General features: G+C 46.1%; 1 protein-coding gene across 4 annotated transcripts in view; it reads right to left on the reverse strand.

The window, feature by feature from the left end:
* The window catches only part of LOC135391166 (transcriptional regulator protein Pur-beta-like), a 90,234-nt gene that overhangs the window by 3,110 nt on the left and 63,805 nt on the right, over positions 1-23,319 (reverse strand). For all 4 annotated transcript variants that reach the window (XM_064621293.1, XM_064621294.1, XM_064621295.1 and 1 more), the window contains 4 exons: positions 9,875-10,108; positions 6,875-6,993; positions 5,302-5,422; positions 1,571-1,677 (listed from right to left, as the gene is read on the reverse strand). In XM_064621293.1, coding sequence (XP_064477363.1) covers positions 1,571-1,677; positions 5,302-5,422; positions 6,875-6,993; positions 9,875-10,108 — 581 coding nt within the window. The remainder of the gene's footprint in view (positions 1-1,570; positions 1,678-5,301; positions 5,423-6,874; positions 6,994-9,874; positions 10,109-23,319) is intronic.

A 23,319-nucleotide genomic window follows, 5' to 3' on the forward strand; every position in this document is an offset into this window, starting at 1 on the left:
GGGCTGTTGCGGCAAAGTTTGCACAGCGCCATTTCGGGCACAAGCGGCCGCGGATCCAAACAGTAGGGAGTTTCAGCAACGGGTTCCGCGTGGTGTTTCAAGCGCTATGCATCAAGGAGAGCAACAAAACCTGTAGGAAATCCACAGAAAAAGCGGTGCATCTTGCCAAGTGCGAACAACTCGAGACCACGTATTTGAAAGTGCCGCGTCATCTGCTAAACTACCGTGCGTTGCATATTTTGGGGCGCTGATGATGCTGCTCGCTCACGCCAGTCCTGGCCCACAGAAACACGTCTATGCACGAGCCGAAACCAGAACTATGCACTACTCGAGCGCAGAAAGAGCGACAGGCATTCCACGTGCGAGGGCCATGCGCTCTGGAGCGATGGAGCTGATTGGAGCAGGCACTAATCTGTTGGCCAGATAGACCGCTCTCCGCTATAGATAAGGCAAAGGTCATGTCTATTCTGCGCTAGAGAAGAGCGTAGTTCTGGTTTCGGCTCACGTGCATAGCAAAATTCGGGAATTTATATCTCAAGGTACGTTCGCTTCTCAGAGTGTTTAATGCATGTCCGCGTCGTCTGCTAAACTATTGCGCGTTGCATATTTTGGGGCCCTGACGTTGCTGCACACTCGCGCCACCTGGCCCACAGAAACAGGTATTTAGCGAGCAGCCACTAGGTCAGATTCATCACTGAAAATTCATCCGCTGCGGACGCAGCACGTGCTCTTTGCAAGCGACACTCCTTGCCATGGATTGACGTCTGCACCATTTGGGCTCTCTGGAGGAGTGGTGGGGATTCTAGAGCGTGTGGCACATCAACGACTTCATGCGCCCACTACGGGTCAGCTAGGACCTCGTTGCACAAGGGCACACTATCTCTTTGCTCAATATGCAGAAGCCAAGGGACAGGGACAGAGGCAGAGGGACTGACAACACTTTATCGGAAGAACCTCCTAATGCAATTACTGTCTTTGCATTCATCCATAAAGAGTGTGAACAAGACTGTCACACTAGTCCTCCGTATTCGTTACGAGATCGACCTATGGGGGGCGACACCGTCACCTTTCTAGTGTGGATAACACGCTGCCCGATGTTCGGAGTTCATGGTTCTTTTTCATAATTGTTGCGTATATTCACCGGAAGATCACTTGTGCCGCGATGATACGATACTGTTCGGTTTCCCAATGCTCCACCTACTGCACCAACGCGGAAAATAAACGTGTAAAAGCAGACGACGCGAGGAAGCTACACACACTGTGGTAGTTTCTCCGCAGCGCGCCGACACCGTTCGATCTCGGGGCAAATAGCATTTGTTACAACAAAGCTCTCAATCTTGACACTGCGGAACACAGTGGTCAGTGAAACACTGCCTAGGTTGTACTGTACACCTCACATCGTGGTCAGTGAAACACTGCCTAGGTTGTACTGTACACCTCACATCAGTTTTTGTCGCAAATTCCTCTCTGTGTTCTATGGAGAAGCGCATTTTGTACAACGTATTGATCACCTACGTCACTGCACAACTAAGCTGGGATGATACACATAAGAGCAAGAGAGCAAACATACCTCCGATATGCGCATGTAGATTCCCCGACTATTCTGCCCAATATCAAAATAAAAAGTTTTATTTTCTACACGCATATGCCGTCCTTCTGGTAGTTCACCCTTGAAACCTGAAATGCAACAAAGGAGAAGCCATGTAAAAACGTATACTTTGGAGCCCAAGGAATAGTGGCAAAGAAAAGCATCACCAAGGCACATGAAACACACAGTTTTGGACCGCAGTGATATCTCAGTAAAGGTACACACACACAGTGTTCTTCTGTTACCGGAAACAAAACCAGAAACGAAAATGATCATATCGAATATGTTACAGCAAGGAAACACTGACAGGAGGTTAAGAAACACAAGAACAGGACGGAACCTGCTTTGTAACCTCCTGTCTGTGTATCCTTGCTGTAACTTATTCAATACGATCTGGCATCAACTACCTCTGTTTTCTCCTGTAGTACGAAAATGGTCGGCTGGTATTGAATTCAAGTAGTGGCTATCAATTTCGCGCGACAACGTCAGTTCTATTTACCCCCGATGACTCCCTATAATTAGGGAGTTACTTTTTCGGGTTAAATGCCTTTCTCAGATTCGGGGGGTAAAAATCGGGCGCTATTTTTACATCTGTAATTCAGGGAGAAATCGGGCGATAATTGTGCCTTCGGGTGTTTTTGTTTCTCCTCTTGTCTATTAAGTGCCTCCCTGATCTCTCTTTTTTTGTTTTTTTGCGGGATCGTGACCTTCCAGCGGTAATCCCCTAAGGCATAGACAGTGTTGACACACATGGGTGTATTGCTGGGAACGTAAGTGACCCGTTCTTACATGGGTTACACGTTGGCGGCCTTTGTTCGTCTTCAGTGGAAAAGTCACTTGAGGATTTCATAGTGACTGGAAATCGGGGAGAAATCGGGTTTAACCCGAATCAGTCGGAGGTCACTTCGGGGGGGGAATAACCTGGTGGAATCGGGCTTAACCCGAAAAAGTCACTCCCTACCTATAATACATGCCCTGAATACCACGTGACAGCATAGGAAATGCAACATGGAGGTCTTGAGGATACATCCACCTCTCTGTCTCTGCATAACTCTTGATGTAAACAAATGGAAAACGAGACATGTGCCTACAAGTTTTCCAAGGCTAAGCGTAATAGCGCCCCCGAGACAAAAGAAGACGCAGAGAATGCAACCATAAATGTACACTGTTGGGACACTCAGCGATGCATTGTAGGAAACGTGGATGCAGTCCTGTGTGTTTGAGAGCACAACAGTATTGCATAGGGCCAACACACAAACAAAAAGAGAAATTTTAGAAGCCTTCTGTATACACAACGCTGCAGATAAATGCATCAGCAAGCCGTCTATCTCGTTGCCGCAGGAGATAGATTATCTGTAGAGGCTCGAGTTTTCGGGAAATATTTGTTTCCCAATTCGGGGGGGAGGGGCAAAAATCGGGAAACTCAATGTGCGCTCTAAATTCGCGCAAATTCAGGTTGAAGAACTTCCAGTATGCTATATTCAGGGAGAAATCGTGCTCTATTCACAGAAACTGTACTGGTTTGGTACAAACGGTGATGTGATTGCGTTTTCTGCCAAACAAGCTAGTGCGCATTCCTACAGACGTTTCAGTTAGTGCAATTTGCCGGGTAAAAATCTGGTTTCACCCTAAAGGGGCAACCGTATTTATTCGCATATTGTGTGCCACTGCATACAGTAAAACCCGCGGATAGCGATATCGCGTATAACGATATCCCTCATAAAACGATGGTTCATGATTTTACTATCAAAATATACATTGGTTCTATGGGGAAACGACCCGCGCATAGCGATGGAGACCGCGGTTCCGAGTATTCGTATAACGACGTTGGACGCTGTCCCGTGTGCGTAACCACGCGGCGATAAGATACAGTAGAGTCTCGATTCTACGAATCTCACGGGGTAGCGGAAAAAATTCGTATCATCCGAAATTCACATCAAAAGAATTAAACAAAATAAAATTGAGGCAAGAAAATAGACAGCGACTATTCATTTTCCAATACTGTCAGTGAAAGAGGTAGGTGGTAACGCTTTTATGTCTCCGTATTTGGCCAATGCTGCTGAAATTCGCGAGATGATTCAAAAGGCCTAGCACGTGCTTTCCACCCGCGAGTCGCGCGACAGTGTTCTAAAGCGAGCTTCTCCTAGAGCACACAGGCGTTAGGTGAAGCCGACTTGCGGAATGGTGACGCGTAGTGTTGCCAGAAGTTGTCCTGCTATGTTGTCTGGTTCCCTCCACGAGTTCTGATCGCTGTTTTCCCAAGCTACTGCGATGTCACACAGCTTCGCGTTTTTTTTTTGTTTTTTTTTAGAATCTGTTTCTTTTTCTTTGGCTACACGCGGGGTGGCGCGCGACTTTTCGGGACGCGCTATTTAGGTCAGCCCTCGTTTAACGATGTACCCCGTATAACGATGGAATTCGCGATTACCGTCAATATCGTTATACACGGGTTTCACTGTACTTTGCACACCCTTAGTTTGGCACGAAAAATGACAAGAACGTAAAACATCGCATAATTTGTGCACCCGCGTTTTCACACGCGGATATCTGGCCTGCACGTCTCATCGACCGCGGCGATTGCTTTTTCGCTTACCACGCGGTTTTCGCGACACCGTCAGTGCTACCGAAGTTACTGCGGTGTTTTTGTTTGATTTGCGCGCACGTTCCGGTGATGGCCCACCGACGTGATGGGCGATACTGCCACTCGGTTGGGCAGTATGAAGTAGGAACGAGAAGAATTTGAATTTACGGTCTCGGCAGTGTTAATAGGGGTTTTCTTTTCTTTGTTTACGAGGCTTCTGATGGCAGTGAGGGAGGGAGGGAGGGAGGGAGGGAGGGAGGGAGGGAGGGAGGGAGGGGGGGGCGCTTCAGATTTATCCTGCCCCGTATCTGCCCTGCTATCCTGTAGCATTTTCAGTTCTTCACGGTTCATCGTTCTACACCACTGTCTGCTCCCTTCAATAATGCTGAATCGCGGTTCAACACACACGGCTGCCTGGCAAACCTTTCCCCCGATGAGTCATGTTATGCACAGCAAGTTTGCCTAGACAGTCAAAGTGAGAAACTGTTGCAATGTAAGTCACACAGATCTTGACCAGTAACGTGTAAACAGAGCCCGAAGCTTTAGGGTTTAACCCGATTCTTTTCCCCGAAGTGAATGTTGCCTCTTTAGGGTGGAACCCGATTTTTACCCGGCAAATTGCCCTCACTGAGACGTCTGTAGGAATGCACACTGACTTGTTTGGCAGCAAACGCAGTTACATCACCATTTGTACCGAACCAGTTCAGTTAGTTTGAGTAACTGAGCCCGATTTCTCCCCAAATTTAGCGTACTGGAAGTTTTTCCACACAAATTTGCATGAATTTAGAGCGCACGTTTATTTACCCGATTTTGACTCCCCGAATTTAGAAGAAAATACTTCCCGAAAACTTCAGGCTCTATGTGTAACACAGAGTGAAGAGCTGGTCAAAGATGCCAGCATCAAAGGAGTGCTGCAGCTGTGGAGAATCCGGTTATTGAGCAGCAGCAACATTTGAAACATTAAGTAATGCTAGCTATAGACACACTGGAAAAATGTTGGATTTGCCTCCAGAGAGCTTTGAAAGACCCGGGGTGGATCTGGGTGAAAGTCAACGTGGATCATACAAGGTGTTCGATGGTGCCAATGAGCTTGTCTGACTAACCCAAATTTTAGCTTTCTGCATATACTCACCTCCGTCGTCTGTTCCAAACTCTTCTAATAGGTCAGTGAGTGCATCTCGGAACTCTATCAAACCCTGTGCGGGGATGGCAATTTGAGACCTAGGACCACCTCGGGTTATTGTTTGAGAAACCTGAAAAGGGGGAAGGCATAAGAATGTTTCAAGTATAACCACTAAGTAGTCCATTCTCCCTCCATGCCTGTTACACAACTTAACTAGAGATCATATGAAGTGGTGAGTCTCTGTACTTTCTGTAAGAGTGTGTGGCACATCAGACGAAATGGGAGTTTGTGAAGGATTTTAAACCATACCGTGACCATGTGCACAGGGTTCAAGGTATAAGTGTCCGTAGTGATGTTTTAGTAAAGCTGCGTGTGTTCTAAGAGGGACAATAAAAATATTTTCTAAAATGTTCTGTTTTTTTCACAGTTCATGTTCTTCAGTATGTATGCAGTATGCAGAATGTAGGCAGTATGTGGATAATAATATGTACAGTTTTGTAGCTGTAGCAGTAGCAGCAGGCCCGGCGAGAAAAATTACAGGCCCCCTGAGATGGCTCATGGCCGGGCAGTCTTGGCTATGCCTTTTGCCAGTGGTATCACAGCTGTTGTTTTATCTAGCGTAGTGCACTTGTTTACATCCATGGACTTGTTCTCATCTTGTTTCCACAGTCTCACCAAAGGCCGTTGTGAAACGTCGTGTGGCAGCACGCAATTGGCGGTTGAGTCGATTGGCAATGGGCTCAAAGGCCTTTAAGATGCCCGTGTGACAGGAGTACAAGTTAAATGCTATCTGCATTCCCCCGATGACCGAAGCTAGGGTTCCGCATTTTCGGTTTTAATCGAAAAACACCAAAAAACGTACGGCGGGTAAATTTCCCAATACAGAGGGACATACCAGGAACGATGACAGGGATAAATTGCTGCACATGCCCAGCAAGTTGTTGATGCAGATAAAAATACAGTACAGAAATACGATGGTTGCGAAAAATGTCCGTTTACTCTTTCGTTAGCCGTAAAACACCACCGCAGTGAACAACGCCGTGTTGAATGAGCGTCGTGCGGAAATTACATTGCGATTTCTATTTGTCAATACCTGTCGGGTAAACCATTTACACGCCAAAAAAAAAACATCGAAAAACGCCGATTTCGTGAAAATCAATAAACACCGAAATACATACACCCAATCCGCCCAAAAATAAAAACCAAAAACGCGGAACCCTAACCGCTAACTGTCGTCCTCACACTTTTTCCATTATGTGCTCATAAGAATATTCACATATGTTCCAATTATTTCTAGAATTGAATTCGTAAAAGTGTGTGCAGTTAATCGCTATTATTGCTATCCAATGACGTCGCCAGCATTCTTGGACATGTAGCATGCGCCATAAGCTTGCGGTAAGCAAGTACAATAAGTTCGGCACAAATTTTCTATGGAAGCATCATGAAGCTTTCAGGTCCGGTGTATGTCCACTCATATCTGCAATGTGACTGCATACCCGTTTCATAGGGAATACGGAGAACCACGAGTGCTGCATAAAAATAAGTCATCCATTCCCTGTGTATGACAACATAAGAAACATACCCTTAAAAATCGTCCCCGAGAGTTTTCTTTCAAGTCCAGGTAGTAGCGTCTGTTGTCCTTCACCATGATCTCGCTTTTGAGCTTGCCATCTTCAGGTAAGTTTTCTGGGTTAGGAGGACCTGAGAAGACACATTTTATATGCTGATGCACCTGAACAGATCACAAATTAATTAGCCACAAATCACAGCACCTAACAGCAAGGCACTGTGTATTGCTGAATGTTTATATACCGTGAAGGTATTATTAATAACAGACACGTCAATGAACAGCAAAACTAAACAATTTGCAAAAAACAGGGTGCACAGCTGATCATCTCCATTTAATGACACAACGATTCTCAACAAACACTGCAGACGTGTTGCAAACACAGAATAGCACAGTCCCTCATTCAGTCGCACATCACTAAATGTTATATCGATATCTGCAAAACGAGACCACGCCTAGTGAACCATGGATGCTTACCACACCAGAATTTATGCAGAACTTTCAATATCAAAAAGACCTAACAATCAAATGAAGCTATCACTCGATTAGGCTCACTCAATATACCAACATTTCCAAGCATCCTCATGTTTATTTCAGTGCAAAATGTGCTTTGAACGAAATGAATAATCAGTCAGCACATACTCTGAGTTCGCCTATACAGCTATTCCCTGCTATAACGATACCGGTTATATTGATGCCGCTTGTAGCGATATCGCTTATAACGAATCCTGTTATAGCGAACAGGTCGAGAAATATCGCAACCCAGTACACATTTGGCACGTGATGACGCTCGCGCCACCTCAGTGTCAAGCGACTAGAAAAAAAAACACTGTCGCGTAGAGGAGTTTATCACCGACAGAATGGTCATTTCCTTCTATTAATCTCGTAACTGATCTTTTAATTGATCTTTCGCTCTTGCGCATTCACTATGTGCGACACCTTTCAGCTGCCTTGCTCACCTCTCCATTTCAGACGCCTTTCAGAAGCACATCTCTTCTCAAAGGGTCGTGCAGAATTAAACTTCGAGCAGGAAAAAAAAAATAATAAACACGATTGGCAGCTAAACAATATGACGAAATATGACACATGCGTGTAAATCTCATTGTCTTGCCTGGGAATCCGCGAAGTCCTCACATACGCAGTCGCGCTGGCTCAAGGCCACTGACCTTGAACGGCGCGCTTTGCCAAACAAGGGTGGAAAGGGGGTGCCGCGTCAAAAAGCAGACGCCACTTTTCCGCACCTCAGTGAATACACGGAACACCGCCGGCATTCAGACAACGCAGACTATACGAACAGAACTTATGCGTCACGTTCTCTAATCATCGTAATGACCGGTTGTTGTTAAGGGAACAGGGACGAGATAACGTCTTTTTACGTGATGCTGCGTGAGGTCAGAACCGGAACTGAACCCGAACCGAAAACTGCTACAAACTGCTGTTCTTTGACGAAAGAAACTGAACTAAAATGAATCTGAAGGCGCCACCGGTTCGGGCGGATTGTTGGCTGTAAGGAGCCAATGCTGTTGCGTTTCGATATCGAGGAAACGGCGCCATCCAATCGGCAGGAGACCCGAAACTCACAAGGACCAGATAAGTCTTCTCGCAGCGTATGCTTTAATTGCGTTTCAGGACTTCGCTTAAAGTACAGGACTTAAACGACGAGAATGGACCATTTCCATGCACGTGTCGCCCCTGGCGTCGGAATGCAAAACGTCGTATTTCAACCCCAAATGAGCCAGGGGCACTTTACGGTTCCGTGAGATTTCATCGAACGCCGTTTCGTCGAAAATTGACGTTTCATCGAATCGGTGGCCGCCGCTTTTTCCTGCGGGAACGTGTGAAATACGTAAAAGGCTCTCCTGACCTAACCTTGGTCAGGCGTCGATGAAATGCGGTTCGACGAAAAGGCGTTCGATAAAACGGCGTCAATGAAACGGCGTTCGATGAAATGGGCCGACACAGCACTTTTCGGACTAGCACGTCACGTGAGAAAGTAACGAGAGAAGATTGCAAAAAGAATGCGGAAAGCGTGAAAGCGCATTGTACTGATTAAAAGCGTCGTCAAGTGTGGGCCTCGAACGTCTACTGAGCATGACCGTATGCTCACTCGAAAAAAAGTCCATTGGCCAAGGGTTCGACCAGGTTCGATTCCTGGCGTCAGCACCTTTTCCCCCTGAGTTGTTTGAATTAGTTTAGGACTTACTTTATTGGTTTATTTCTTTCTCGTTCTTGATTTGAAGCGTGCAAAACAACTAGCGATACTTTTCGCTTGAACTTTTTTTTTCCTTACCCTGCGGCACGTGCAGCATGTCGCCCCACAAATAGACTGACTCACTTTTCATATAAATCTACTCTCAGTTGGATTTTTTGCCTTATGACTTCCCCCCCCCCCCCCCTTGTTCTTAGTGTAGATTATCGGACAATACTCCGCTCCCAGAAAGAAAAAAAAAAAAAGAAGAGCAGTTCCGGTTCCTGAATACAGCTGCCTTTCGTTGTCAGAGACGATTGCGGATGGAATAACGATAACAAAAATGATCCCAGACAACGCTGTCGACGCAGAGGACTTGAATCAGAAGGGGTTAGTTTCAACAAACAGGGATATACTGGCCCGTTCGGCTGCCCATGGGGCGCCCTCGCTCACTGCCATCAGTGCTACCTGTAGTGGCAAGGATAAGTTATTTCCGGCATTTATTTCAGTTATTTCGCAGTTTCCTGCGGTAATTTCATCAGACATTGTACACATACACTAAAATATAGGTCGAACACAGGGCAGAATTCACGCGATGACGTGTGAAATCTGCCAATATTGTCTTCTACGCTTGTAGAATATGCTGGAAAACGTTTCCTCCGCCCGCCACCAGGGAAGAAAGCCGGCGCCAGTGTCGCCGTGCCAAACTCCAGCCGAACGTCCCTATTGGACAAGCTGGTTATAGCCATAGCTGTATAAGGATGGCACGAAAAGGTGACGAAGTACACACGGGGCACATGTCATACGGTATAGAAAGGGAAGTATACCTAGAGAGGAGTATACATCACTGAAGGACGTCAGATGGTCTCGGAACTCCGCTGCTGTAGACATGGCAAGCAGAAGGCGGCTCTTTCTGCCGGCCATTCCCACTTGCTGCACCTCGGCAACCTTGATAAAACGACCTCTTCTGTTCTGTTTGACGTCTAGGTAAAACCGTTTCGACTGGATCTGTAACATCTTGGTGGCCAGTTCTTGTTCCCCTTGGGACATAAGCTGCCCTCCTGAAAAAAACACGCAAAGGCATGGTCTGAGCGTACATATCTTGCATGCAAGGCTGAGTTCTGCTGAACTCCCTACAAACAGTTGCACGAGTGTCACAATTGATCACATTAAAGGAGCAATAAAATGGCATTTAGAATTGCTCGAGTACTTGATCAGTTAGTCGACCATGAGCAACCACACGAAATCATTCTGGCCATACTTCAAACCTCAAGTTTACTCCTATTTTAACTTCAAGTTCACTCCTTTCACCATTTGTGAACGCCGTGCTCTCATTGGCAGCTCGTACCTTTGACGGTGCATTTGGGAAAGAGAGATCAGGATGAAATCCTCCTCCCCAAATAAAGTTCGTATGCAGAATCCCTCCCGAAACATTTTTATGGCTTCGCTACTGACGACCACATTTTTAATGAGTTGTCCCCCTCTCCCTCGATCCATGATCCACCACGATCCGACATAAACGCGCATAAATTCCACCCGAAACACCGCCGGCAAAACCGACGGGAGCGCCGTCTGTTGCTGAATTCATTCCCTACTTCGAGATTAATTATCAGCGGTGCATTCCAATTACTACTCTCCCACTTATCCTTCTGCTGTGGGATGCTTACCATCCGCACGCCATCCAACTCGCACCTCTATCAGACGGCCTTCGCGAGCTCGAACTAAGGGCCTCCCCTCCGATACTCTTGCACATCCCGTTACTAAAGAGCAGCTATGAGTCAAGCTGGCAGGATGGACACGGGAACCAATGGCTTCGTTGCTCAAGGGCGCTATTTGGGGATACTCCAGCGAAGATGTGCCATTTCACCCCAGGGTTCTCTTTCCCTCCAAATTACGCCTTCAGTATGCACGCGCTTAGGCAAAATCGTGGAATTGAAAGGAGTGTGGAAATAATACATAAAAAGATGTTCCAATAACGAAAACGAAACTGAAAGACGGGTACCAGTAAATAAATAAAAAAAGAAAAAATGTAGTATGAATGTAGCAAAAATGAAACGGATAACGAAAATTGATTGCCGCCTATAGCTACCACCTGACAAAAACGTATCGTCTTTGATGTGTGGCGCTTCAAAAAATGTTGCGCTCGTATACTGAGGAAGGTGGAAAATTGAGAGTGCCGCAGTTAGCCTGCCGCTCTCTCCTTACCATCTTGCATACTAAGCTTCCAAATGTTCCCTCTATCAGTTGATCGCTATGCCCGTGTTCAACCTATAAGAATGCCGCTAGCTATTGCAGCCAATAGGAACAAGCCTAGGGCGGAGCTTAAACGTGCCGTTCTTAGGTTGAACACCCCTGGATTGATTGATTTTTTTTTTTTACACACCTTGTATATATACTGCATTGTATTGGATCATGACCAGGTCACCTGGTGTCCATAACGAAAACCCGGGACTAGGGGAAACATCGGGTTTCCGTTACGAATATCTGCCACCAGCTCGCGTGCTTTCTATCTTTTTTTATCGTTAACACCTAGTGTATTTTTTCTCTTGAGCATCACTGTGTTTGGTGTACTGAATTAGATGCAGTGCACAAGCAGATACATACAACGTGAACGTATCGGTTGCTCTTAGTGCTAGCACCGTACAAAGTTCGGTAAGTAACCATGACGACGCAACGAACGACTGTTTCAAACGACACAGTCGCACGCAAGTTACCGCATTCCTGGGATCCTCGTGATATATTGTGCCAATGACATACAATCGAAGCACAGCATATAGCCCAGCCCAGTGCCGATAAATTTCCGTTGGAAAAGCTGCAGCCCCTCTGCTGTACGAGCATGTGTTCGACTGACCGTTGCCGCAATACGCAATGGCGCCGAAAAGCGCCTCAAGCCTTTACCATCTATGCGACGCTGGTTGAGCTGGTCACGGTGCAAGGGGTATGAGCAGCGCGCGCCACGAGTTTATAATAATGAACACGCTCGATGAACAGCTGCACGACTGCGAGCAAATACTGGGCGCATCAACGGGATTTCGAGTAGTTGTAGAACAGCAACTGTGGTGGACAGATGCGGCACAACAGGAAGGGGATGAGACGGTCCTGGGAAGGGGGGGGGAACTGTGGCGACATCTGTCACCACATACGAAAAACATTTATTTTCTTGCTTTTTTTCTTATTCCGTGTGAGCGCCGCGAAGCAACTGCGGCCATGAGTGTCGTCCCAGGGCTTCGAGGTTTTCACAAAATATTTATGAGCTATACAAGTATCAAGGAGAGAACGTGTGGGGACTGCACAATCATGATCCGTTTCAAAACATGACTGACCGTTCCTGAATGTTAAAGATAATTGGATATATAAATGAAAGTTGATGAATTACGACAGAGGGCGCCATCCATTTCTCGCCCTTCTGGTTTCCCCTACTAATTCCTATTAAAATGAGTGTTAACTCTTGAGCCATCAGCGATGTAGTTCTGGCCACAGAAAAGCGGAAGGTTACGAATTTTGCGAGGAAAGTCCAGGGTATTTAACGGTTTCAAGTAGAGTTCGGGGTACCTCGTTACAAGTATGTCGTTACTGTAACTAAGTTCCTTTTTCTGGTAACTTATAACAACTTAACTCGGTACTTTTGCGCCATGGTAACTTTCAGAGGAACTCGTTTCTTTTTTAGGTAACTTTGTCAAAGTAACTTAAAAGCTAGGTTACAAGTTACTTTTAATTCGCTTTTCACTCACGGCCACATATTTTCTTGCTTTCTCTCCGGTTCTTTCATGGCACACACACACACACACACACATAAATGGGATGATGATGTGGCATGGCCTGTGGATGTGGCTTTCATGGCATTTTATGCCATAAAAAGTGATATTCAATCAATTACAGTATTCTATTCAGGGAGTAAGAACCGCTGCCATTGAAATGAAGCTGAACCATTGTGCGCCCACATGGAGTAAGATGCAAAGCGTTCGAATTGTGGGACATAAACGAAAACGATCTAGGCATGTTGCACTTCTCCGCGGGCAACTCAAGGTCTTCTAACTCAACTGCTCACGCGCGCTGCACCTGTTGTGTAGTGCCATTTTGTGTCCGAAGTAACTTGGATGTAACTCGTTCTTTTTTTTTTAAGCAACACCGTAACCGCGAGTTACATTTCAGGCTGAAGAACTTCGTTATTAACTTAGTTACATTTTTAACACGGTAACTTAACTCGTAACGAGTTCTTTTTGACGGGTAACTTGTCGCTCTATGGTATCAAGAACCAGTGGGAACCATGCCAGAAAATCGAACGTGTTACATTTAGATATAAATTGCTAAATTTCGCTATGCAATAAACCTCTACCCGAGAAACGTCATCGTGACGTTGGTAGACAGACCGAAACAGATCGGAAGGGGAGAGCTGGTTTCCAGGAATGGACACTTGCCTCGCTGCCTCCTATTGAAAGAAAAGTAGAACCGAAGGTCGCGTCCCTTTCAGAGATCATCGTAATCCCCTCAAGACCGTATAGGCCATAGCTTCGAGCATAGTTCAACTCTACCAAACCGGTGGCGCTGTCGAACACTATGACGTCATTTGTTTACAAACAGGGAGAGGTCTATTGTGCCGAAACCAGAACTACGCACTTTTCGAGCGCGGAAACGACGCGACCTTCGCCTTACCTGGGTCGGAGAGCCGTCTATCTGGTCAACAGATTGGTGCGCTCCATCGCTCCAAAACACGTGACCCCTCTCACATGGGTTTCCTGTTGCTTTTTCTGCGTCAAGTAGTGCGTGGTAGTGCGTAGTGGTTTCAGCTCATTGCGTACTAAGATATACGTCCGCGTCTCAGGGTGTCTAATAAGGATGATGGATTTGAACAGCGACTGGCTCCAATTCTGCCTCGCGTTTCCCAAAAAAGAAAAACCGTCTAAATAATAAGTTAATTAATGAATTTTACCTAATTAGTCGTCCAGTTGGTGCATACATTGTTCTACAGGATGTCCGCCTGGCCACATAACCCGCCAGCCAAGATGGCATCAGCTAGCTTCTCACATCTCACAGCTTTATATATATATATATATATATATATATAATCTGTCCCGAACTAAAAAAAAAAAGGAAAGCACCCTGAATAAGTATGTAACAGTCGCGGAATAGTAACATATGCGTAGTGCCTAAACGGTCCGACGTTTTCGGTTAAACCCGATCCTGCCCGAATTAGTTTCGGACCAATTCGGGTCAAATACGATTTCTCCCCGAATTCCAATCCCTATATTAGGTTGTATCACGAACACGACTTAGTAAGTAGCAAGCAATCTGTGCACACGTCTGATGAAAATACTATCTGAGTGACACAGTGTGGAACACTCTCTGAACTATCTAACTATATGAAATACTATACGAACCACGTTTACTGTTATATCATGCGGTGTTCGTGAGTAAATCGCGGGGAATGGATGTTTGGCCAATATGTGTGCACTTCTAACTACGGGGCACTGGCTGGAGAGAAAGAAAAAATAATACCCAAATAACACCCGATTGTATCAGCAACTGATTTCACCCCGAATTTCAGATTGCAAAATAACAGCCAATTCTTGCTCCCAAGGAAAAACGGAAAGACATTTAACCCGAAAAAGTCAGGCCCTGCGTTATATACCGGACCAGCGAAAATGCAACGAGAGCACCACGATCTACATTCCAAATTTTGGGCAAAGAAAACTTTCTTAAAGTAACATGGGGTCGTCGCCGTCTTGGATAGGTTCCCAGACGGCGTCTGGGAAGAGGCATAAAGTTTCCCATTCTATCACGTACGAGCGGCGCAGCAGACGGCCGGGGGCTCGGACCACCTGTTGTTGAGCAACCAACCCTTCCCAGGCCACACCCTTTGCCAGAGAGTTCGCCCCTCCGTCAAAGATGCTCTCCTTCCGTTGTTGAAACGTCTCTCTTTGTGAGGTTTCCCACAGGGAAAGGATGTGCGTGGAAGAGAAAGTTTGGTAGGAAAGTTTCGCCACATATGGCTGCTACTTCTTTTGCGAGGCCGGTCTTCAGGACTCGAGGAAAGCTACGAAATGTAGCGCGCGCGCGCGTTTAAAAATGCGCAATGAAAAGAAATGAATGAAAAAGAATGAAGAAAGAGTGCAAGAAATGAATCGCAGTAACGTGTGATCGACAACTGCAAGTCACCCCGTCAATTGAACATTGAACCAAAATCGGGAAAGAGACAATGTTACACCTGGAGAGGATCTTCACCTTACCTTCACCTTAGATCTACACCCCCTCAAATGTTTGGCGACACACCTTATCTTTTTTTTTTTTTTTCCTGGGAACCCCTTAGAGGGGGTAGGGGGTGTCTCGGTTATTTGAGAATGAGACACATATCGGCAATGATAAATCGCAACTGCACCCCCTCCCCTGTTGCGGTTCTGAATAAACCACTGGTATAGGTATCTTGCTGGCTTTTCCGGGCTTTTGGCAGATATTTTAAGGGGTGTATTATTTTGGGGGTTGTAACGGGGGGGGGGATGCGAAAGTCCCTGTATGCCACCCATGCCTCCCTTGTCTCTGGAGATGCCAACATATTTTCTCAGATACCCGCTTCGATAATAAAAGCTGAATCACCAGTGAAACTTGCCCAGGCCACAGACAGGGACTGAGAAAAGAGTGTGTGGGGTGCAATTACGTGTCACAGTAGGCAACCACAGTATCTGCAAGACGTTCCTGGGGTTGACTGCTGCACTTTTCAAAGAACTGAACTGCTGAACTTTTTCAGAGAACGCATGTCCTGTTCCTATTTTCCTTTCCTTCGCTTACGTTGCCGCCACGTACCCCAACAACGTCGAATATCCTCTGGACGTACGAATAATGTCCTAACGGATTCGTACGTCCGATGGATATCACTTGGATATTCATTGGACTTGCGAATCCGTTAGGACATTATTCGTACGTCCAGAGGATATTCGGCGTTTGTTGAGGTATATGACAGGCACCGTTCAATAATGTTATCATAGTAACGCGCTTGCTGTAAAACAGCCAACATATGCATATATTACTTAACTGTACGCAATAATATGCTATATGAGCCTTGGAATTACCAAAATACGCGTAAAGGAAGTCAGATTTATTATTCTGAGATTACAAGCGGATATTACGGCAACCCAAAGCGAATAGCAACAAACTTGCCCGTAATTTCCTTCAGGAATCGGGTAGTGGGTACTGTAAGGAAAGCTGAGCACACAAGTACCTGAGTGATTACTCCGACGTTTCTCATAATCTCACTGACCGATTGAAAAATAATGACAGGCCTGTTTTCCACCATGTATCTTCGACGAACGTCGACGCACTTGGCAAACGTGTTTTTTTTTTTTTTTTTCTAATTGGAGGCTGTGATCGATTTTTATCGATTCTTTCGATCGATCGGTGAACTTGTGGGTTAAGTATTTAGTGAGACACTGTAATTCGTGTGCGCAAAAAGCGCAAGAAAAGGTCTTCATTTAAGAGACATATCATCGTGTCAGACATCGTAAAAAACATCAGATTGAAATTTTGCACACGAGCTCGCGCCCTGTGATTGCAGGGCGAGTTGTCACGTGGTATTTTTATACATTTCGCGCGCTTTCTCTAACGTAAACACACACACACACACAAAAAGCGTGTCTCGTTGGAAACACCTCAGTCGGGTATTTCTCGTGGCACTATACAACTTTTACAATTGACACCACAACCCTTAAGCCAATACTTTAAAAGTTAGCTGAGCAACCTAACCTAATCTAATTGTAATTAGACACCATGAAAAAGTACAGGAGACCATAAGATCTCGCTCCATATTAGTTGAGACAGCTCGCATTTACAATGCATTTATGTTTGTATTATACATATATTTTTAGGGTATACAACAAATTTATCGTACGAGGTCTCGAGTGTCTGAGTGCAATTTTTCGCAGCTACTCCTCAAAGCACTCCAAACCTACGTATCAGCCAGCCTGCAATGTTGTTCATTTCTTTATTTACGGAGCGCTTTTGCATTTTGTTCAATTCACGAAGTTCCAATCTGATCTATACACCAAGAGCGCGTCAGAGGCGCAAGCGGAAACAGTTTTTTTTAACTTTGTAGCGATACCGATTACAACGATACTGGTTACAATGATACCGTTACAACGAACTCTGTTATTACGAACAAGTCAAGCTGCATGTGACCGGGCATGCTCTATACTTTATCTGTCCGTGGCGGATCTCTCTTCAATTACGGCGACAGCAACTTAAGCATTTACTAAGCCGTATAATGCAGCAAAAAGAGAAAGATAATTTCTTCCTCACGCTTTCTTGCCTTGATCCACATATATGTCGGATGCCAAAATTGCCGTCAGCTTCGTTCTTTCTCAGGGCTTGATTCGCAGAAGCATTTCGCGAGGAATTTCTGTAATCAACGATGGCACTAATGTTGCTGCTTACAATTTTACGAGACAGAAAGGAAGGACACGACTGCATTTTTGCACGCTTGCCACCACAACGAACTAACATTACCGGCGACGCCCTGCTCTGTCTGAATGATACGAAGTTCAACATATGACTTAATTTCATTTGTGTATGAGAGTACGTGTTCTCACTTCGTCAATGAACTTGACGTACCATCTGTCCTGACTGCCTACATAAAATGGAATATCCGCGGAACCTGAATATAAGTCCGATCCTATAACTTTCAAGTTGCAAAGAGGGGGAACAGAAAGGGAAAAAGTTCGAAATCGAAACTTACATCAAGTAGAAATCCGGTTGACTGAGACAAGACATATGCGGGACATCCAAGCGACAAGTACATACGTTGTTTTATTTAGCCAGTTATTTAATTTAGGGAAGTACAGCGATGGCAGTGTGGCCAACGGCGTCGGCGGCGCGACCACAATCTATCCGTGTAATGACAAGCAAATAGGCAAATATATACTTTATCAAGTTTTATTATGTCGAGTGACAAAAATGGAACAGTGTTTTTGAAATCCACAGAGATAGACTCATGGGTTATCATGGCCCCATCTGCTGCCCTCCCATATGCGTGCAGTAGACGCCCATGAAACCGCATAAAACGAACGCGCGAACTTATATAACGAATTCAACCCATTTTCTTTACTTACTGAGGAGTAAGCTCTGTTGATTGGTAGCTTGACTAGGAGGAGCCATGGCACCAAACCTCGTAAACATGAAAGAACCCTTTCTGATACTCGACGTGTATAGATAAACGAAGGGCACAAAAACTAAATTGAAGTCTCCCACGTGCACAGACGTAAAACGCCCAAAGCACATCAGTACAGAAAACATCGGCGCGTCGGGCCGGCACCAGCGCCGATAGCGAGACTGTGCTAGTGACCGCTATAAAACACAAGGGTCGACTTCTTCCGGTGCACTAAAAAAAGAAAGGTAGAAACAATCGACGTATATTCAGGCTTTTACGGTACATTTGTCAGTATAGTGCCGGTCGCGCAGTGACTTTACGGCATATAACCGCTTGCGCTGCGCGTCGCAGTATCTTTACATGATCAAAGTTACTGGAAGCAGCTATGAATCTGTCGCAACGTCATGAAACGTCATCTCTCAACAATCAGTGGCAGGGAACGTCTTAATGCGAAGGTTCCCTTGAGAGCTGTCTGACCTAGCTTTCTCTGTCAGTGTTCAGTCAGAGGGGGTCAAGCCCTCGTGATCACTGTACCGTATCTATGCGGTCCATATCAATGACCGCTCTTGTATTCCAGCGAGACCCGCTGGGTGTCACAATTACGGAGCCCAAATATAATACATATACCCGTTCTAACGCTGGTCTAATTATGACTTCTTCAATCCTACATGACACGTTGAACGCGCCCATCCTTCCTACTCCCAACGCATTTGATATTTTTGGCGTTGTGCCTCTGTAAATTAATGTTCATTTACTGTATCATATTAAAAGGGTTGCAAGACTTCGTCCTAAAATATGCTAAATGAATGCGAATTATTCATTTTCATCGGATGTGAACTTGCGTTCAAAGTTTGACACCAAAAGGAGTAACGGACGCGCAGGAAGAAAAAGGCCTCGTCGGGCTCTGACGTCACTGCAGGTGTCTCCGCCAGTGAGGCATAGCGGGAGATGTCACGTGCTTTCGACTACCAACGGGAAAGGCCGTAGCTCTCGCTGCTCTGAAGTCAGAGCTTGACGCGTACTCCCTAAGTGCGACACGTAGAAATGTTTCTTTTTCTTCTCAATGCTTCGTGATGCAGTACAACGCGTGTATATGATGCGATTAAGCTCATTCCTAGCAGCACAACATCTTGGTCCAATATTGGCCGAGTACTGGCCCAATATCGGACCAGTATTGCCGACGTCCAGCCGATATTGGGGCAATATATTGCGGTGCGTAGGGTATATCAAAGTTCTACGACTCCTTTAAGTACGCGCGTGTACGGTAACTTGTCCACACCCCCTCATCCCCTCAAAAAAATGTTTGGTGACAGCTCCCCCTAACTTTTTTCCCGTCCACTCCCTACAGGAGGGGGGGGGGGCAGTGTTATTTCAGCTTTAGACACACGTCGGCAATGATATACAAAGCTGTTACAACGTAACTGTAATAACGCCCCATCCACCCAATTTTTTGCAACACCTCCCCCCGTGCTTGCGGTTCTGGCTCTTTACAAATTGACTTGTTGACCGCATTCCAATGGATCACTTGCTCCTAGGGTTGCCACCAGGCCGGTATTACACCGGCACGGTCGGTTATTTGCTCGCTCTGCCGGTTGCCGGTAGGAAAATGATACCGGCAGCCTTTTGCCGATATTTGCGGCTCAACACCTTCATAGGGGCTTTTACACGGTTTTCCTTTCAACATTCCACTAACAGCTTGAATAAATCTGGAGCACAGACCCAACTCCGTAGTCAACAGTCGTTTTCTTAGTTATTCATTATTATTATCATTGTTGTCTTGAGCGAGTACGCTGGTTCCCCCCCTTCTTTCTCTCTCTCTGTATACTTTCCACCCCCTCACCCACTTTCCCATTCCCGCGAACATTTCCCCCTTTCCCTCTATTCCACCTCCTCTCCCCCAGCCGGTATTTTTCATTACGAAAGGTGGCAACCCTACTTGCTCCATATCACAAAGACGTCTTCACCCTCCGCGTTTATTTTGCACGTTCGCCGGAATTATGTTTCTCCGCGAGTAAAAGCGTCGCTGCCATGCAAATTTCTTCACGTACCTGAGCTAAATTAGGAATTTCCTTCCCGAGCGAGCTGCACATTCCGTGGGCAAAACAACATCCGGTTTTTTCCTCAGATATCGCGCGATATCGAGTGTCCTCTCTGTTCCATTATCGGACGCCGTAATCAGCCGCCACTTATATAACTCCGCCTCCACAACTCAACGGCGGACGTGCATTCCATCGGCATCCGCTTCTTCAGTTGCTCGTGCTGGGAACGGTCTTGGAAACGACAGGTCATAATGTGTAATCAATCGGAGTGAATTAAAATTTCTTAATTACAGGAGGGCACTCTTCATTTCATATCCTTTCTGTTTTGGCAATCCCTAGGGGGGGGGGGAAATTCGAGATGTTTCAAATCAGTTGTATTTATCGCGTCCTGTCCGAGTTTTCCCGAGCAGATCGAAGCCCTTGGGATCTATTCTATCCCCATCAGTTACGACGCACCCGCGTGTGTGATATCTCATTTGCGTGTGTCATGTGTGTGTGCGAGTGCGTATGCCTCATCTGTTTCATTGTCATCCCACTCATATATTAACCATTCATTGAGGTATGGTGCTGCAATTGTTGCGGTGAATCACCTCATCACATCGTCATTCATGTAGTTGTTGGGACACCTTGATTCAGTGGCGTAGCCAGAGGGGTGTTTCGGGGGTTCAACTCCCCACCCACGAGCTCGTACCTTTGGCAGTGCATTTTGGGGGGGGGGGGGATCCTTCTCCGCATGGAAAGTTCATACAGAACCCCTGGACGCCGGTGCAGTGAGGAAAAGGGAATTCCTGTTCTACGTGCTGTACCTGGCGAGTCGAAAACACGTATGTTTCAAGCGCATATGGCGTCAGGGGAGCCAGAGCCTGGAGGGGGCCTGGACACTCTGTCACATAATTGCAAGGGGCCTCTGGAGTTTTCCTACTCAATTTAAAGAAGAAGAAGACGGGGAAAAAGCGAGACTTTTTGTGAGAAGCTGGATCATGGCCCAGAAGAATTCCATGAGGAGCAGACACAACTGTAAAGTACATCTCTGGACGGCCTGTACATTCCAACCAATGATGTTTCATCCATTCCTCCAATTTATCAACAACAACAACAACAACAACCACAGAAATTACGATGGGATGATGTGATTCACCGCAATTTATCAACCATGCAAGGACAATACATTGCCGTATACGAGACATTTTCCACAAGATAGACTAACACATGCCCCCTTTCAAATTGGACGGACTTTCACTCTTGAAGACATCAAAATCAATTTCCAGGTTTGTCATTCGCTTCTTCTGTCTTTTTTTTTTTTTTTCTTCTTCTTCTTTTTAAGTATGAATCGTTGCGTTCGGTTTGTGCAAACACTCGACCGTCCACCCATCCGATCTCTGCAAGCGTCCAAAGTTAGCCACTCGCTCATCCCGCACACACACACACACACACACGTGATGTTCAGACATCGCGCATTCTACCACAACACTTCACAGGCGATTAAGGGAGAGAGGAAAAAGATGGAGGAGGATACGTTAAAGGCTCCACATCAGGAAACCCGAAAAAGTCCCCCGGATTCCTATTATATCATAACTACTTCCTCCCACTCGAGGAATTCCAAAAGGAAACCGTTTATACAGCAGCCGTAGTGGACAAGCTGAGCAGAAGCCAGCCAATAGCAACGTGCTATTCTGGTCGCACGCAAGTCAACGGCCGTTCCCCCCTTTCTTTTTAACAAACAAACTCGCCGCCGACGGAACGCACAGCCGTGCGCGTTCCAAGGCATTCCCGCCGCACTTGCCCAATGTAGAGGTACTGTAGTGGAGTGCTACACAGTGGATGAGGAGAGTTGTTCCCCCTCTACTCCCGTGACGCTGGGCGTAGGTGGCGCTCCGGACGTTCCTATTTCAATCGTCTGCTTCAGGATGGCTGTATTATATACCTTCTCGTTTCATAAACATGCACGCACCACCTCTTTCGCTACCCCTTCCCTCCAGCTCTTCAACGCAGCACAGACACGCACATGCGTGGAACGATTCTTCGAAGTGTTTTGTGCGGAAAAGAATGCTTCTGCGCGTCTTATTGTTTGCTCGTCTTCACCTGTCAGAAAAAATGTAAGCGCATTCCGCAGATGCTCAGCAGCCGGTTCGAACAAATGAAAACCGTAAATGAAGTTGCACGAACTGCGGAAAATATGTGCGTGAAATTACGCGCGTCCTTTTTTTTTTTTTTTTTCTCGACAGAATCGTCCCCGACGCTAAGTCATTCGGACGAGTGTGCAAACCAATCATGCGCCGCACTCTTGACATCACCGTCGTCACGAGAATTTATGCCATCAAAAGTTCTCTTGGAGAGCTCCAAAAATACGAAAATCTGAAGGTGTGCGAATTGGCCGGGGGAATGGGCAGGGTTTGAGAGACACTCAATACGGAGATTGCGAGGCGGTTCAGAAGTTGCAGGATTCAGGTAAGCGCGTAGGAGCTCACAATATAGGTTTCGTCCATGACTGTGCCGCCTTTCTCGATGCAGTGCTCGTGTCTGGGACCCTATATGATGGTCCCAGAACAACGTGAGCATCACTTTTCCAGCCGACGGTTCTGTTCGAAATTTCTCTGGCTTCAGTAGCCGCTTTGTGTATGTGTAGTAATTTATTTATTTATTTATTCAGACTACCCTACATCTCCACTTACTGTGGAATTGCGTAGGGGAGAGGGAAATACAGCTGATAACAAAAATGTCAATCACTATATCTAGCTAACAGAAACTCAGTGCTTTCTAAGTATCAGAAAGATTCAGTAATAGTGAACTCAGCTCTCATCCCCAGTAGCGATACCGGTCAAAACGCTCTCTCCTTCTGTCCCGCGCTGCAGTAACAAGCGTCTCCTAACAAGCGTCAACCCCCCCCCCCTTTTTTTTTTCTCGCTGTTCAGATCGGGGTACACGTCTTACGGACATCCTCCAATACTTAAGCTCCTCATTGATGATGTGGTATATAGACAAAGCATGCGCTCAGCTAAATGAGAACGTGTCGTGTCGTCCCTCCTCTGTCCCTTTCCCGGGTTCTAATTTTTCACCATGTACCAGCTGGCCTGCACCCTTGCCCTTCTGCCATTACAGC

The sequence above is a fragment of the Ornithodoros turicata genome, chromosome 4 (genome assembly GCF_037126465.1).
Source record: "Ornithodoros turicata isolate Travis chromosome 4, ASM3712646v1, whole genome shotgun sequence".
NCBI lineage: Eukaryota > Metazoa > Arthropoda > Arachnida > Ixodida > Argasidae > Ornithodoros > Ornithodoros turicata.